The 14,030-nt window shown below is 49.4% G+C and overlaps 1 protein-coding gene across 4 annotated transcripts in view; it reads left to right on the forward strand.

Moving 5' to 3' along the window:
• The first annotated feature begins 81 nt into the window (after positions 1 to 81).
• OTOF (otoferlin) overlaps positions 82 to 14,030 on the forward strand; it is an 89,140-nt gene continuing 75,191 nt past the window's right edge. For all 4 annotated transcript variants that reach the window (XM_082357065.1, XM_082357063.1, XM_082357064.1 and 1 more), the window contains exon 1: positions 82 to 313. In XM_082357065.1, coding sequence (XP_082213191.1) covers positions 151 to 313 — 163 coding nt within the window. In that variant the 5' untranslated portion in view covers positions 82 to 150. The remainder of the gene's footprint in view (positions 314 to 14,030) is intronic.

The following is a 14,030-nucleotide window of genomic DNA, read 5'->3' on the forward strand; positions in this document are numbered from 1 at the left end:
GCACAGACACGCACACGCTGGGCTAACAACTTGGAGGGGTGGGGGTTGGCCGGGCTGTGAGTCGCTGGAAGGAGCGGCTCGGCTTGGTTGCCTTGGTCTCTGTGGGCAGCATCGGAGGGGAGAGGAGGCGGTGTGGGAGAGGAGGGAGGCATGTGTGCCGAGCGCCTTCCATCCGCAGAGCTCGCTCCTTCCCCAGCTGCTCCCGCCTGGCGGTACCCAGGCTCCCGCACCAGCATGGCTCTGCTCCTCCACCTCAAGACGGTCTCCAAGCTGCGGGGCAGGGGTGACCGGATCGCCAAAGTGACTTTCCGAGGTAGGGACTCTCCTGTCTTATGGGGACCCCAGCTCTGGGCTGACGGGATAGGGCAGGGAGGGGAGGATGGATTGGAAAAGTTCTAGCAGGGTTGGTGCGATGAGGCTTCTCACGGGTAGCCATCTGCCCCTGGCCTGACTAACCATTGTGATTTCTTGAAAATCAGGGTCCCCCACGTTTCCATGTCTGCACGCGTGTCTCTCCCTGCATTTGCCAATGTGCCAACCAGAGGGTTGTGGAGTCCTCTGCCTGCAGGAGGTCCTGGGGAGGCAAAAGTGAGGACCCCCACCCCAGGGCTCAGGGGCACCCAGGGCTGAGGGACCCAGCGCTGCGGAGTCTCCCTGGGCCCCCTCCTCCTCTCCCTCTCCCTCCTGCAGGTTGATTTCCTTGGGCACAGAGTGGGGGTGGGGTCTACAGCCTGGAAGACCCGGGGGGCTCCTAGAAACCAGCATGATGGGGATACTGTTGGCTTCTCGCAGGTCTATCTGTGGTCAGGGATCCTATGAGCCCCACCAGCCTCCCTCTCTGTTGGTTCTCTTCCTAGCCTCCTTCCCTCTCACACATCCAGTGACCATTTACTATGATCTCTGTGCCAAGGCCAGGGGCTGGGCATGGCCCAGGCCCTGCCCTCAATGAGCCCACATCCACTGGGACAGGAGGACCAGTGGGCAGACAATAGGGACAGGTGTGTGATACGATGAGGATGGGGACGAATGTAGGGTGCAAGCTACAGAAGCAGCACCCTGACCCAGGCTGGGGGCAGGGTGGTCAGGGAAGGCTTCCAGGAGGAGGTGACACCTCAGCTGAAACCCAAGGGAACAGCAGAAAGGAGCAAGGTGAAGAGGTAAGAACAGAGCAGACAGAGGGGACAGGATGCCCAAGATCAGGAGAGGAGCTGGGACACGGGAACAGACAGATGCTCCATAAGCCTGGATCCCAGGGTAGGTGCGAGCTGAGGCAGGAGAGACAGGTAGAGCCGAGGAGGCAAGGCTGCCTTCACCCCGGGGAAAGTGGGCAGCCCCTGAAGGTTTTGAGCAGGGAAAGACAAGGCCAGGCTTCCCTCTGCTTTTTACCCACACACCTCTGCCTCTGTCTGGCCACAGCCCAGCCCCCTGGGCCAGGGGCATGTCTGGCAGCCTTTGACCAAAGGCCAGGGTGCTCCTCACTAGACATGGCCCTTTCTCCCCAGAGAGGGGTCTGAGGGTGGGGGCGGGGTGGGAGAGTAGGGGAGGAGCTGAGAGAACCCACCAGATTAAAGGGCAAACTGAGCATCAGGGCCCAGGCTGGACACACGTCTGCACCTGCGCCAGGAGGGAGAGGTGAGACCATGGGGAAGCCCTCTCAGGACCTCTCCAGCAGCCGCCGGGGCACCCACGTCACCCCCTCAGTCGGGCCAGCTCTGGGCACGAGGCCCTGGGTTGTCCACACTGTGGCCTGTTGTGCGTAGGGACAGGCAGAGGTGGAGGGGATCGCGGTGTGCGTGCAAGCAGGAGGGAGAGGAATGGGGGCTCGGCTGCCTGTTGCTTCCCACACCCGCCCAGACTGCTTTCTCTGCAGCACCCTGGATCTCCACGTGCCACCTGCCAGCTCGTGCTGCCTTTAGAAAAAGCAAGTGTGTCCTTTCATCTGTGACACGTGTCCCCGTGGTGGGCAGATAGCACAGTATTTGGGTCTTTAGCTACAGGTCGCCATGTTGTTGCTGCCATGACAGAACAGTCCCAGGCTGCACAAACCAGTCCCATTTGCAGGCAGAAAAACCAAGGTGTAAAGAGATCTGTATGGCCTTAGTGGAGGGACCGAAGCACAGTGGCCCCACTTCACAAGACCTCATCCCAGCCCTGGTTGCTCCACCCTGAAAGCCTCTTTATCCCCTCCTGGTGAACTGGGGTTGAGCACCTTGTCTATCGGATGCCCACCTGTTTCTTTGGGCAGTGGGGCTAGTCCTCTAGCCTCAGTGGACCACACAGGAATTAGCCTATTTGCAACCCGTGCCCTCTGGACTGAATGGAGAAATCCACTTCCAAGCTCCGCATCTGCAGCAGGTGACCGTAGGCAGAGCTCCTGCGGAGGGGGTTGGGCAGCAGGAACAGGCAGATGGCAAGCAGGTTTCCAGAAAGAGTCCTTTGCAAGAACCAGAGATGCCCCAGCCATTCACCTGCTGCTGCCAGCAGTTGACAACTATAGATGCCCCAAAAGACCAACACTAACTACAATTCAGAGGGAACAGACTCACTCTAGAATGTTCCAGAGCATCTCCTGCACACACAACCACTGGTGTCCAAGCAAGTACCCTGCAGGGAGAAATGAGAAGCCAGTGAACGATCACAGGGAGATGCTGGCCCTGAGCTCCCCGAATCCCTTGAGTGAAGCTCAATGCCAGGTGGGGTGAGGGAGCACCAGGTGAGTTACTCGTGGCCCAGGTAGACCAGATCAATTGGTTGAAATAAAGCTTGACTTTCTGTGCTGCGTGATACAGGACACTTAGGAAAGAGCCCTATGGGGTTGTGGTAGAGAAATCTGTAGATATGGGGTCAAAAGCCCTGGGTCCTACCTGGGTTCTTCCACTTACTTCACCTCTCTGACCCTCAGTTTACTCACCAGTAAAATGGGTACAATGATAACATTCACTTCATCAGGTTGCTTCAGTGAATAAAATAGGTATGAAAGAGTTTTGAGGAAAGAGCATTTAAATGACCGATGTGTTTGTGAGACAACTGTTTCACTTCTACTTGGGGCAGCTGCTGGCTTTTGAGTCATCATCTCTCCAGCCCAGCTTCCTTCTGTCAGCCAGGAGTGAGGAGAGAGGGCACCGTGCAAGATATAAAGCGGGGAGGAGTGCACGCCTGAGGGGTTCCCGACCTGTGCCAGGAGCAAGCAAATTGGCCTGGCCTCTGCTCTATAGGGACCCCCAGCTAAGATGTTCCACAGGAACCCAGGCCTGGGGCAGACCACCCCTGAGACCCCTGGTCCCATGTGGGCTGGGCATGCTCCAGCTTTGTCCCCGGCCACCCCTCTTCTCCCTGCCATCCCGGGTCAGCTGGCCACCTACCCTTCGGCTCAGCGCACACTGGCCAGCTCCATCTGTAGCTCTTGGTTCTTACTGCTCCAACAGCCACTCTTAACCTGGTCCTCTGGTCCTGCCCTCATTCGTTTGTTCACTGAATGTGCTGATATCTGTGGACAGGCCTGGAACCCTGGGGGGGAAGAAGACACAGCCCCTAACCTGCAGGAGTCACAGCCCATTGAGTCAGACAGGAGACACCAGAAGGCCTGGACCCCAGTCCCTGTCATTCATGTGGACCACAGGGCCTCGGGGCCTCCGCTTCCCATAAGCAAGATGGAGACCATGGTCCTCATTTAATGCAGAGGGCTGCAGCCAGAATCCGGAGCGGGCTGTCTGGGAAGGAGCCATCTTGCCTGCAGGTCACTATTCAAAGGGAGGAAGTGTTAGCTTAAGCTGTCCTTTTTCAACTCCTGAAATAATTCCCAGCATCCATCATAGAGTCACAGAAGGCAGAGTGGGAAGGGCCTCTAAGATCCTCTAGTCCAACCTTCTGCCCACTTCTCAGCCCCATCCAAACCCCCAGTCATGGGTCCCTGGGCTGTCAGGGAACCAAGTGACAGACTGTCTGGGGCCAGCCTCCTGATCTTCCTTTACTCTCCATCCTTGAGTTTTCTTGCCAAAATACCAGCTTTGGGGACTCAATGGGTGAGATGGGTGATCTCTGGAGGCTGGCTCTGATCTCCACATAATTCGCCTGACCTGGTAATTGGCACAGAGGTTTGCTTTATCAAGGCTCCCCCCTTGGCCCAGCTGACTTTTCCTCTTTGTTCCCTCCCCACACCACCCACTGGGTTCTCACTACACTGAACTTCCTGCCATTCCCCGAAGATGCCAAGTCTTCTATACCTCCAAGCCTTGAGACATCATATTTCTTCTGCCATCTCCACTTTGAGAACTCCCGTTAATTCTGTGCACCCTTCAAGGCCCAGCTCAGCCGTCACCTCCTCTGTGGAGCCCTCGCCCTCCCTTGCAGTACTGCGTACACGCTCCTTCCACCCCTCAGCTAGGGCACTTTGTAGTTCAGAAACTGCCCCAGTTTGTATGCTGTACTAACCTCCAAGCGCCTTGAAGACAGGGATCTGATCTTAGCTCTCCTAATTGAGCCCTATGCTGAGCCCTGGGCCAAGTCATCAAAATGAATACGAAACGGCATGTCTTTGAGGTACTCACTTGTTAGTGGGTTTAAATCCTTCTTCCTCTGTGACATGGTCACTCTTTGGCTCGGTGTCCTCAACTGTGAATGTCCCCGCCCCCAGCTGTCTATCCAAAGGGGATCCGGAAGTGGAGGAATCAAGAATCCTGGCCCTAGCTCCCTCCATTGACCTCCCAACCCAGGGGATCTGTCAGGGCCCCAGAGGGAGGCTGACTTCATCTTCTAGCAAATGTTGGGGAGTCCAGCTGTGGTCCTCAGGTGGGAAGCAAGAAAGGCTACACAGCTCCCCCGCCCCTCCCCCTTCATGGCACATGCTCTTTCTGAGCATTGCTGCCTAGAGCACAAGGTACAGGGTGGGGCTTAAAGGAACCAGGCTCTCACAATCTGATAGGGGAGAAGATACGTGCGCAGACCTAATGGAGAAACACTGCCAGACACAGGGGGCCAAGGCGCTCTTAGGGGCGGGGCATAAACTGCAACACGTTCAGAGGATGACCGCTTGCTCCCAGCTGCAGAGATCAGGGAAGGCTTCGTGAGAAGGCAGAGGAGGGGGTAGAGGAGGCAGGGAGGAAGCCCTTAAGCTGGGTCTTGAATAGCTGCTCGCACACGTGGAGATGCGGAAGGACGGGCGAGGAAGGGTTGCTGGCGGAGGCAAGGCCATTCTGGGTGAGGGACTGACAGGACCAGAGGCCAGAGGAGGGGAATGCCACTTAAATACGATGGCCAGGAAGCCACTAGGTTTGGCTGCAGCAGAGGCTGCAAGTAGTAGATGGAGGTTAGAGAGCCTGGAAAGGAGCGCACGGCCGGGTGGGTGACTGCGTGCTGGGAAGGGGTTGGGGCCCCCGCCTGGGCACTGAGGACAAGATTCCCCTACTCCTGGCTGCTGCAGGGACCACCTCAGGCTCCAAATTAGATTTATTTTCCCATTAAAATGGGGGAACTCTCCGCCTTGGTGAGAAATAAGATTTCTATCCAGAGACTTCTCTACCACCCCTGGTGAAGGAGGCAGAGTACCCCTGTGTCCCAGCCCTGAGATGCTCCTGGGATGCCTGGACCTGCCTGTGCACTCCAGCCCCGCCCAGCACCTCCTCTCTGGGAGGATGTGGGGCGTGTGTTGCCCCAGTGAAGGCGGCAGATAGAGGGAACCCTTAGGACAGCTTCTGCAGTGCACGGCTGGCTGTGGACACAGCTCTGCGCTTTTGCGGTGCCCGAGGGATTTACGCCACAGCCTCCACTCTTCCGAGCACTCCCAGGCCCCTCATCACCGGGAGAGTGGATCTTCTGTGCCTAAAGCCTTAGGAGGTAAATATCCTCTTCCCCCGGGCCAGAGCAAGCAGCTGCAGACCTCGGAGAGCAGCAGAGCATGCTGAATGTTCCCCAAGCTTCTCCTGCTTTGATGAGACAGGTGTGTTTTCATGATATGGAGATGATCATATAACTGTCTTCTGCTACAAACGGCCCTCAGCAAAAATGCTGCTGGGAGGCAATGTGCTCAAGAACAGACTTGCAAATAATTTCCCTGAATTGCAAAGTCTTGGTTATCTTACCCACCTTTACTGATAACATAAAAGCTATATCCCTTCCGCCTACTCCCATCCCTGGGTTTGATCTTTTTTTTTTATTATTAACTTTTTAGAATGGAAAATCTGAAATATATACTCGAGTAGGGAGACTAGTATAAATGCCCCCAAGTTCTCCCCATGCAGTCTTAACAGCTGTCAACTCATGGCCAATCTTGTTTCATTTGTACCCCTTCCTACTCCCACCCCCCAAGTAATTTGGAAGTAAATCCCAAACACCACACCATTTCCTCTGTAAATATTTAGTATATAGCTGTAAAAATCAAGGACTCAAAATAAAAAAAACCCACATATTATATCACTCCTAAAAAAAAAATAAATCCTTAACACTATCAAGTATTCAGTGATCAAGTTTCTGATTATTTCATTAATGTCATAAACTCTTTCCCAATTCATTAAAAGCTATATTTTAATGTGTTTTGTAAGTCAAGTATTTAATCATTCATTCACTCCTTCATTCATCCAGGTAATAATATTCATCAAGGACCAGTTATGAGCTAAGTGCTATTCCAGGCAATGGGGTGACAGCAGTCAATGAGACAGACAAGACCCCTGCCCTCAAGGGGAAGCCAGTCATTGCACAAGTCACTGTGAGTGGGATGAGTGTTCTGGAAAGAGAGGTACAGGTGCAAGGCAGCACGAGGCAAGAGAAGCCCGCTCAGACCAGGAGCTCCAGAAGCTGCCCTGAGCGGGTGAGTCAATGGGATGAAGCTGGAAAAGTGCACAGACCCAGAGAGGAGATCTTACTGAGCAGGGGATGGGCTGATATTGAAACACCCTTGAGAGAGGATAGCATTTTGGCAGAGACAAAACTCATGAAAGGCCCCATTCCAGGCAGAGGGGCTACTATCAGGACAGATGTGATGGTGTGGAGCCGTGTCAAGGGCTTGGGGAGCAGGGAGTGCTGGCAGGGCCTGGGGTAGGAATGGGGTGGAGGGGAGTCTGGGCTCGAACACAGAGGGTCTTCAGTGTCACACTCTGGAGTTTGAACTTTGCCTTGTAATTGAGTGGGAGTCACCAAAGCTCTTGGCAAGAGGATGGGGTGGGAAGATCCGATTTGGGGATCTGGAGGTCAGGACCTCAGACCAGGAGCCCAGGGAGGGGCAGTGGTACAGGCAGAGGGTTGTGCCTCAGAAGGGGGGCTGTGGGTTTGGAGAGAAGGGGTGACATCCATTCAGAGGAGGAGGCAGCTCTGGGATTGGGAGTGAGCAAGAAGGTAGGACGAGGGTGCCGCTGGATTTCATACTTGAGTACCTGGGTGGGCAGTGAAGCCACCAGTGAAGCCGGGGCGCATACAAGGAAGAGCAGGTTTGGGGGGTGCCCGTAGGTCATTCTAGTGAGAATGTCCCCCAGAAAGTCCGAAATTTGCCTTGGTACCCTGAGTACCCAGGAAAGTGGTTGGAATCCAGTGGTTTGGGAGGCCAGGTGGTAAGTGAAGACCTAGGAGAAGGCGAGGTATGCCTGGTTCTTACGGGGCTGCTTTGGGATCAAACGAGAAAGTTGACATACATGAAAGGCTCTACAAACTGTAAAGTACTGTAAAATGTAAGGATTATTCTAATTAGGGCCCCTCATGCTGCAGCCTTCTAGAGAGACAGAAAGAGAGTAGATTGTGACCCTGGGGATCCCATGGACCCAGGGATCTTGCGGGGGGGCAGGAGTTCTCCTTTGGACTCCTGTCAGTTGCTGACACCCCAAATTCTGCCAGACATGGAGATGATAGGGTGAAAAACACCTGGAGCCATCACCATCCAGGTGGGCTCCTCCAGGGCAGGCACCTCACCAGGTTCCCTGGGACCAGCACAGTGCCTGGCACAGAACAAATCTGAAACAGAAGCAACAGGAAGCAGCGCGGCCTGCAGGTGTGGCAGGAGCGGCCAAGCAGCTAGCAGCAGGGGACCCTGCAGCCCCTGAGCCCGGAAGCACCCGGCAGTGATCTGATTCTTCCACTGGCAGTTCCAGAATGGTCTCCTGAGACGGAGAATATCACATGATCATCTTTACCTTTGGCCTCTTGTCTGCTTCCTACCTGGACGGATCCACCCCTGAGAGGCTGGCTCAACAGTCTTTGCTTCTATTTTATTTTTCAAAACAGCAGGGCTCATCAACTTAGCTGGAAGTCAGTTTTCACTCACTGGCTTTTCTTTAAAAGCCAAGGTTTAAGATAAAGTCAGGACTACAGTTTTTTTGTGTGTTTTTTTTTAAGGATTATTTTTTTTTTTCACACACACACACACACACACACACACACACACACTGTATTTTATTTTTACAAGAGATAAATAGACTGACACCAAGCATTGTACATGGATGACCACAACAAAAGCAACAATGATTGCAATTACCAAACATGAAACACACTCATACTATGTCATAATATTGACATTCAGTCCAGTAATCCTCCACTGTAACAGCTCCTTTACTTTGCAGTGAAAATTGATTTGTATATTCTTTGAGGACTGCAGTTTTAACAATATTTTTTTACCCCATTTAAGGATGTAAAAAGAGTCACGCTCCCATCATGCTTCATTATATTCCCAGTGCCTGACACGGAGAAGGTACTCTGCACAGCTCATGGATCACTGAGACCATGAGCTCCTCCATCTGTCACAGAGGAGGAGAACCTAAGATGCAACAGTTGCTGAGAGTGTGGCTCGTGCTTTCCTAGGCTCGAGTAGAAACATCACACTCTCTCTATGCCTCAGTGCCTGGGTCTGAAAGATGAGAAACAGCGCCATCAGTTAGTTACATGGCAAAATCATTTTGAGGCAGCACCTGGAAGGAAGTACAGGTTTGAGCTGAGCCAGAGAGATGGAGTTTATAATTCCTGCCCTGTCCCTGCCTCTCAGATGAATCCCCCACCTAAGACTGAGTGTCTACTGTATCCCTGGTTGTTAACAGGGTGAGGGAAGGGGAAATAAGTGAGTGGAGGTAAGAAATGATATTTGAATAAGATTTGTGGAAAGCAACAGATGAGAGATAGATGGGGCCTCCATCTAGCTGAGAAGTGGGGGAAAAGGAAGGGACAGCTTCCCCTGTGGGATGCCCAGTGACTCTACAGAACCCAAATCTGGATCTCTGAGATGCTGGTGATCTTTGGCGAGCACACTGGTTAAGGAACGTAAGGAATAGCTGTTTTCCTGGACAACTCTTTTTCAATTGAATTCCTTCATTCTGCTGTTCCATGAACTGTCATTATAAAATTGAATAGTATGTGTTCCTCACAGGGGGAAAAAGTGTTATTACAAGAGAGAATCACAAACAACTAAACAATAAAATCATTAGGGACATAGATTTGACAACATCATCAACCACATTGTCCTAATTGGCATTTCTGGAACATTTTACCCCAAAACTGAAAAATACACATTCTTCTCATATGCACATGGAACACTTACCAAGACAGACCATATGCTGGGTAATTAAACAAGTCTCAATACATTTCAAAAGACTGACATCTTACAGAGTATATTCTCTGACCCCACTGGAATTCAATTAGAAATGAATAACAATAAGAGATCTTTAAAAGCTCCAAATATTTGGAAATTAAACAATACTCTTCTAAATAACCTAAGGTCAAAGAGAAAACAAAAGCAAAATTATAAAATATTTCTAACTGGATGTTAATGAAAATACTACATATCAACATTTCGTTTTAAATACTTAGAGCAGAAAAGAAAAATGCCTACAATCAATGATCTAGGTTTCTGCCTTAAGAAGCTGCTAAAAGAAAAGCAAAGTAGGGACTTCCCTGGTGATGCAGTGGTTAAGAATCCACCTGGGGCTTCCCTGGTGGCGCAATGGTTGAGAATCTGCCTGCCATTGCAGGGGACACAGGTTCGAGCCCTGGTCTGGGAAGATCCCACATGCCGCGGAGCAGCTGGGCCTATGAGCCACAGCTACTGAGCCTGCGCGTCTGGAGCCTGTGCTCCGCAACAAGAGAGGCTGCGATAGTGAGAGGCCTGAGCACCGTGATGAAGAGTGGCCCCCGCTCGCCACAACTAGAGAAAGCCCTCACACAGAAACGAAGACCCAGCACAGCCAAAAATAAAAATAAATAAATAAATTTAAAACCACTGCCTCTTCCCTTACACCATGATGCAGTCACATAAAAAAAAAAAAAAAAAAAAAGAATCCGCCTGCCATGCAGGGGACACAGGTTCGAGCCCTGGTCCAGGAAGATCCCACATGCCACGAAGCAACTAAGCCTATGTGCCACAACTACTGAGCCCGCGTGCCACAGCTACTGAAGCCCGCACGCCTAGAGCCCGTGCTCCGCAATGAGAGAAGCCACCACAATGAGAAGCCTGCACACTGCAACAAAGAGTAGCCCTTGCTCACCACAACTAGACAAAGCCCGTGCACAGCAACGAAGACCCAACGTAGACAAAGAAAAAAAAAAGAAAAGAAAATTAAACCCAAATCCTAAAAACATTATGCTAAGTGTAATAAGCCAGGCACAAAAACCACATATCATATGGTTCCATTTGTATGAAAAGGCCAGAATAGAAAAATCTATAGAGACAGAAAATGGATTAGTTGTTGCCAGGGGCTGGAAGGAGAGAATAGGGAGTGACTGCTAATGAGTATGGGGTTTCATTTGAGGTGATGAAAATATTCTGGAATTAGTGATGATGGTTGCACAACCTTGTGAATATACTAAATCTCACTGAATCATACACTTTAAGTGGGTGAGCTTTATGGTTTTTGAATTATGTTTCAATAAATAAAAATAAATACAATCTAAAATATTAAATCCAAGGATAATAAAAGGAAAGAAATAGAAAACAAACAACAGAGAAAACTAACAAAGCCAAAAGTTTGTTCTTTAAAAAAAATTAATAAAATAGGTAAAGTGGAGCTTCCCTGGTGGCGCAGTGGTTAAGAATCCGCCTGCCAATGCAGGTGATACGGGTTCGAGCCCTGGTCTGGGAAGATCCCACATGCCACGGAGCAACTAAGCCCGTGCGCCACAACTACTGAGCCTGTGCTCTAGAGCCCGTGAGCCACAACTACTGAGCCCACGTGCCACAACTACTGAAGCCCGCGTTCCTAGAGCCGGTGCTCCGCAACAAGAGAAGCCGTCGCAATGAGAAGCCCACACACCGCAATGAAGAGTAGCCCCTGCTCGCCGCAACTAGAGAAAGCCCGCGCGGCAATGAAGACCCAACACAGCCAAAAATAAATAAATAAAATAAATAAATTTAAAAACAAAACAAAACAAAAAAAAATAGGTAAAGTGTAGCAAGACTGAACAAGAAAAAACAAGAAAACACAAATTACCAATATCAGGACTGAAAGAGGGGATATCGTTACATTAAAAGGGAACTGAAGGAATATTATGAATAATTTTATGTCAATAAATTTCTACAGCGCAGATGAAAGGAACAAATCCCTTGAAAAACAACTGACCAAAACCGACACAAAAAGAAATGGAAAACCTAAAGAGCCCAGTATCTATTAAAGAAATCAATACAATCAAGTTTGTAATAACAATGATAATGATGATGATGATGGCAGTGGTGGTGGTGATAAACTGCTTTTCCGTAAAGAAAACTTCAGGTCTAGACAGCTTCACTGGTAAATTCTAGAAATTATTTAAGGGAGAGATAATGCTAATCTTACACAAACTCTCAGAAAATAGAGAAGGAAGAACACTTCATAATTCATTTTATGATACCATAATCTGATAAAGACCTTATACAAAAAGAAAATTAGAGCCCAATATCCCTCATGAACAAAGATGTAAAAATCCTTACCAAAATATTAGTCAGTTGAGTAGCAATATATGAAAGGGGTAACACATCATGACAAGTGAGCTTTATCCCAGGAATGGAAGGTTAGTTTAAAATTGGAAAAATAATGACTGGCTAGAACTCCAGTACAATGTTGTATAAAACATGAGGTGGGAGTGGACAACCTTGCCTTGCTTATGATATAGATATAGAAATGGCCAATAAACACATGAAAATGTGACCAACATCATTAGTCATCAGAGAAATGAAACTCAAAAACCAGAATGAAATACGATATCACATGCACTGAAACGTAAAAGTCTGACAATAACCAAATGTTGGTGAGGATATAGAACATTTCTTTTACATTGTGGATGGGATTGTAAAATAGTATAATCACTTTGGAAAAGTGTTTGACAGTTTCTTCTAAAGTTAAACATACACCTATGCTCTGAGCCAGTGATTCTGCTTTTAGGTATTTCCCCAAAAGAAATGAAATGATAGGTCAACAAAAAAACTTTTGCAAGAATGTTCACAGCATCTTTACTCGCAACAGCCTGACAATGAAAGCAATCCCAAAAGTATGAACAAGAAGATGGATCAGCAAATTGCAGTCTATTCATACAACTGAAATTGCTCAACAATACAATTAAATGAATTACTGATATATACAACCATGTAGATGAATCACAAAAGCATTACATTGACTTCAAGAAGCCAGATACACAAAAGTACATTCTGTATGCTACCACCATTTACACAAAGTTTAAAATCAAGAGTTAGAAATCAGAGCAGTGGTTTACCTATGAGGGGTAGAGACTTATGGAAAATGGGGGATGAGGGAACATCTTGAGGAATAGGAATGTTCTTTTTTTAAAGTTTTATTTATTTATTTTTGGCTGCACTGGGTCTTATTTGCTGTGTGGGCTTTCCTTAGTTGCGGCGAGCAGGGGCACAACTTTTCGTTGTGGTGCATGAACTTCTCATTGCGGTGGCTTCTCTTACCGCAGAGCACAGGCTCTAGGTGCACGGGCTTCAGTAGTTGTGACACATGGGCTCAGTAGTTGTGGCTCGCAGGCTCTAGAGCGCAGGCTCAGTAGTTGTGGCGCACGGGCTTAGTTGCTCCGTGGCATGTGGGATCTTCCCCGACCAGGGCTTGAACCTGTGTCCCCTGCATTGGCAGGCAGATTCTTAACCACTGCACCACCAGGGAAGCCCAGGAAAGTTCTTGATTGACGTGTCTTGATTGTATGGTGATTACACAAGTACAATACATGCATTTATCAAAACTCACTGAGTTGTGCACTTAAGATTTGTGAATGTAAGTTTTACCTGGTTAAAAAAAGAGCTAATCATATGTAAAATAACTAAACTTTAAAAAATATTATACAAGATGAGGTAGAAAATTGTTCCTGATTATATACTACTAAAAATAAGCTACAAAATGTGATCCGTAATAGAGGAAACCATTTTTATATTTAAGACACAACTTAAATGTCAAAAGAAAAAACAGGACTCTTTAGTAGAATAATAGCCATCTTTTAATTGGGTAATGAGCTACGTACCAGGTGTATAAGCACTATCATTTTCTCCATTTTATGGATGAGGAAACTAACACAAAGACCAGTTAACTTCTTCAAGAGCACAAGGTCCGCAAGTGATGGAGCTGGGCTTTGAACTCAGGCAGCCTGGCCCACAAGCCTTAACCACTGTCCCGTGGCCCCTTGTGCTTGTAAGGGGCTTGATGCTTTACTCAGACTTTCACAGCAACAGTCTCTTGCTGACCCTCACAGTGGTTCCTGGATGTAGGCTCGTCCAGGATAATTGCCGCCAGTTTAGAGATGGTGACTCTGAGACCCCGGGGATGGAATAGCCAGCCCCAGGCCTCCCAGCCTGAGCCGCAGCAGCAGGCCCCAAACCTGACTAAGCCTGGCTTTTTTTCTGCACACAGGGATGCCTGGGGCCTGCTTCCCCACACTTGTGGGAGTAACTGGCCTTCGAAAAGGAACAGGCTGAGTGGAACTGGGGGGGAATGAAAACTGCAGGGCCACCCTCTTGAGGTGCTGTGGAGGAACAGGGGGAGAGCAGATGCTGGGGACGTCACAGCATTGCAGCAGGGAACGGCTGATTGCCAGGCCACCCTCCATACAGGCCATCCCAGGCACTGCAGACAGTGAGGTCTGGC

This window comes from Balaenoptera borealis (genome assembly GCF_965194805.1).
Source record: "Balaenoptera borealis genome assembly, chromosome: 15".
Lineage (NCBI taxonomy): Eukaryota > Metazoa > Chordata > Mammalia > Artiodactyla > Balaenopteridae > Balaenoptera > Balaenoptera borealis.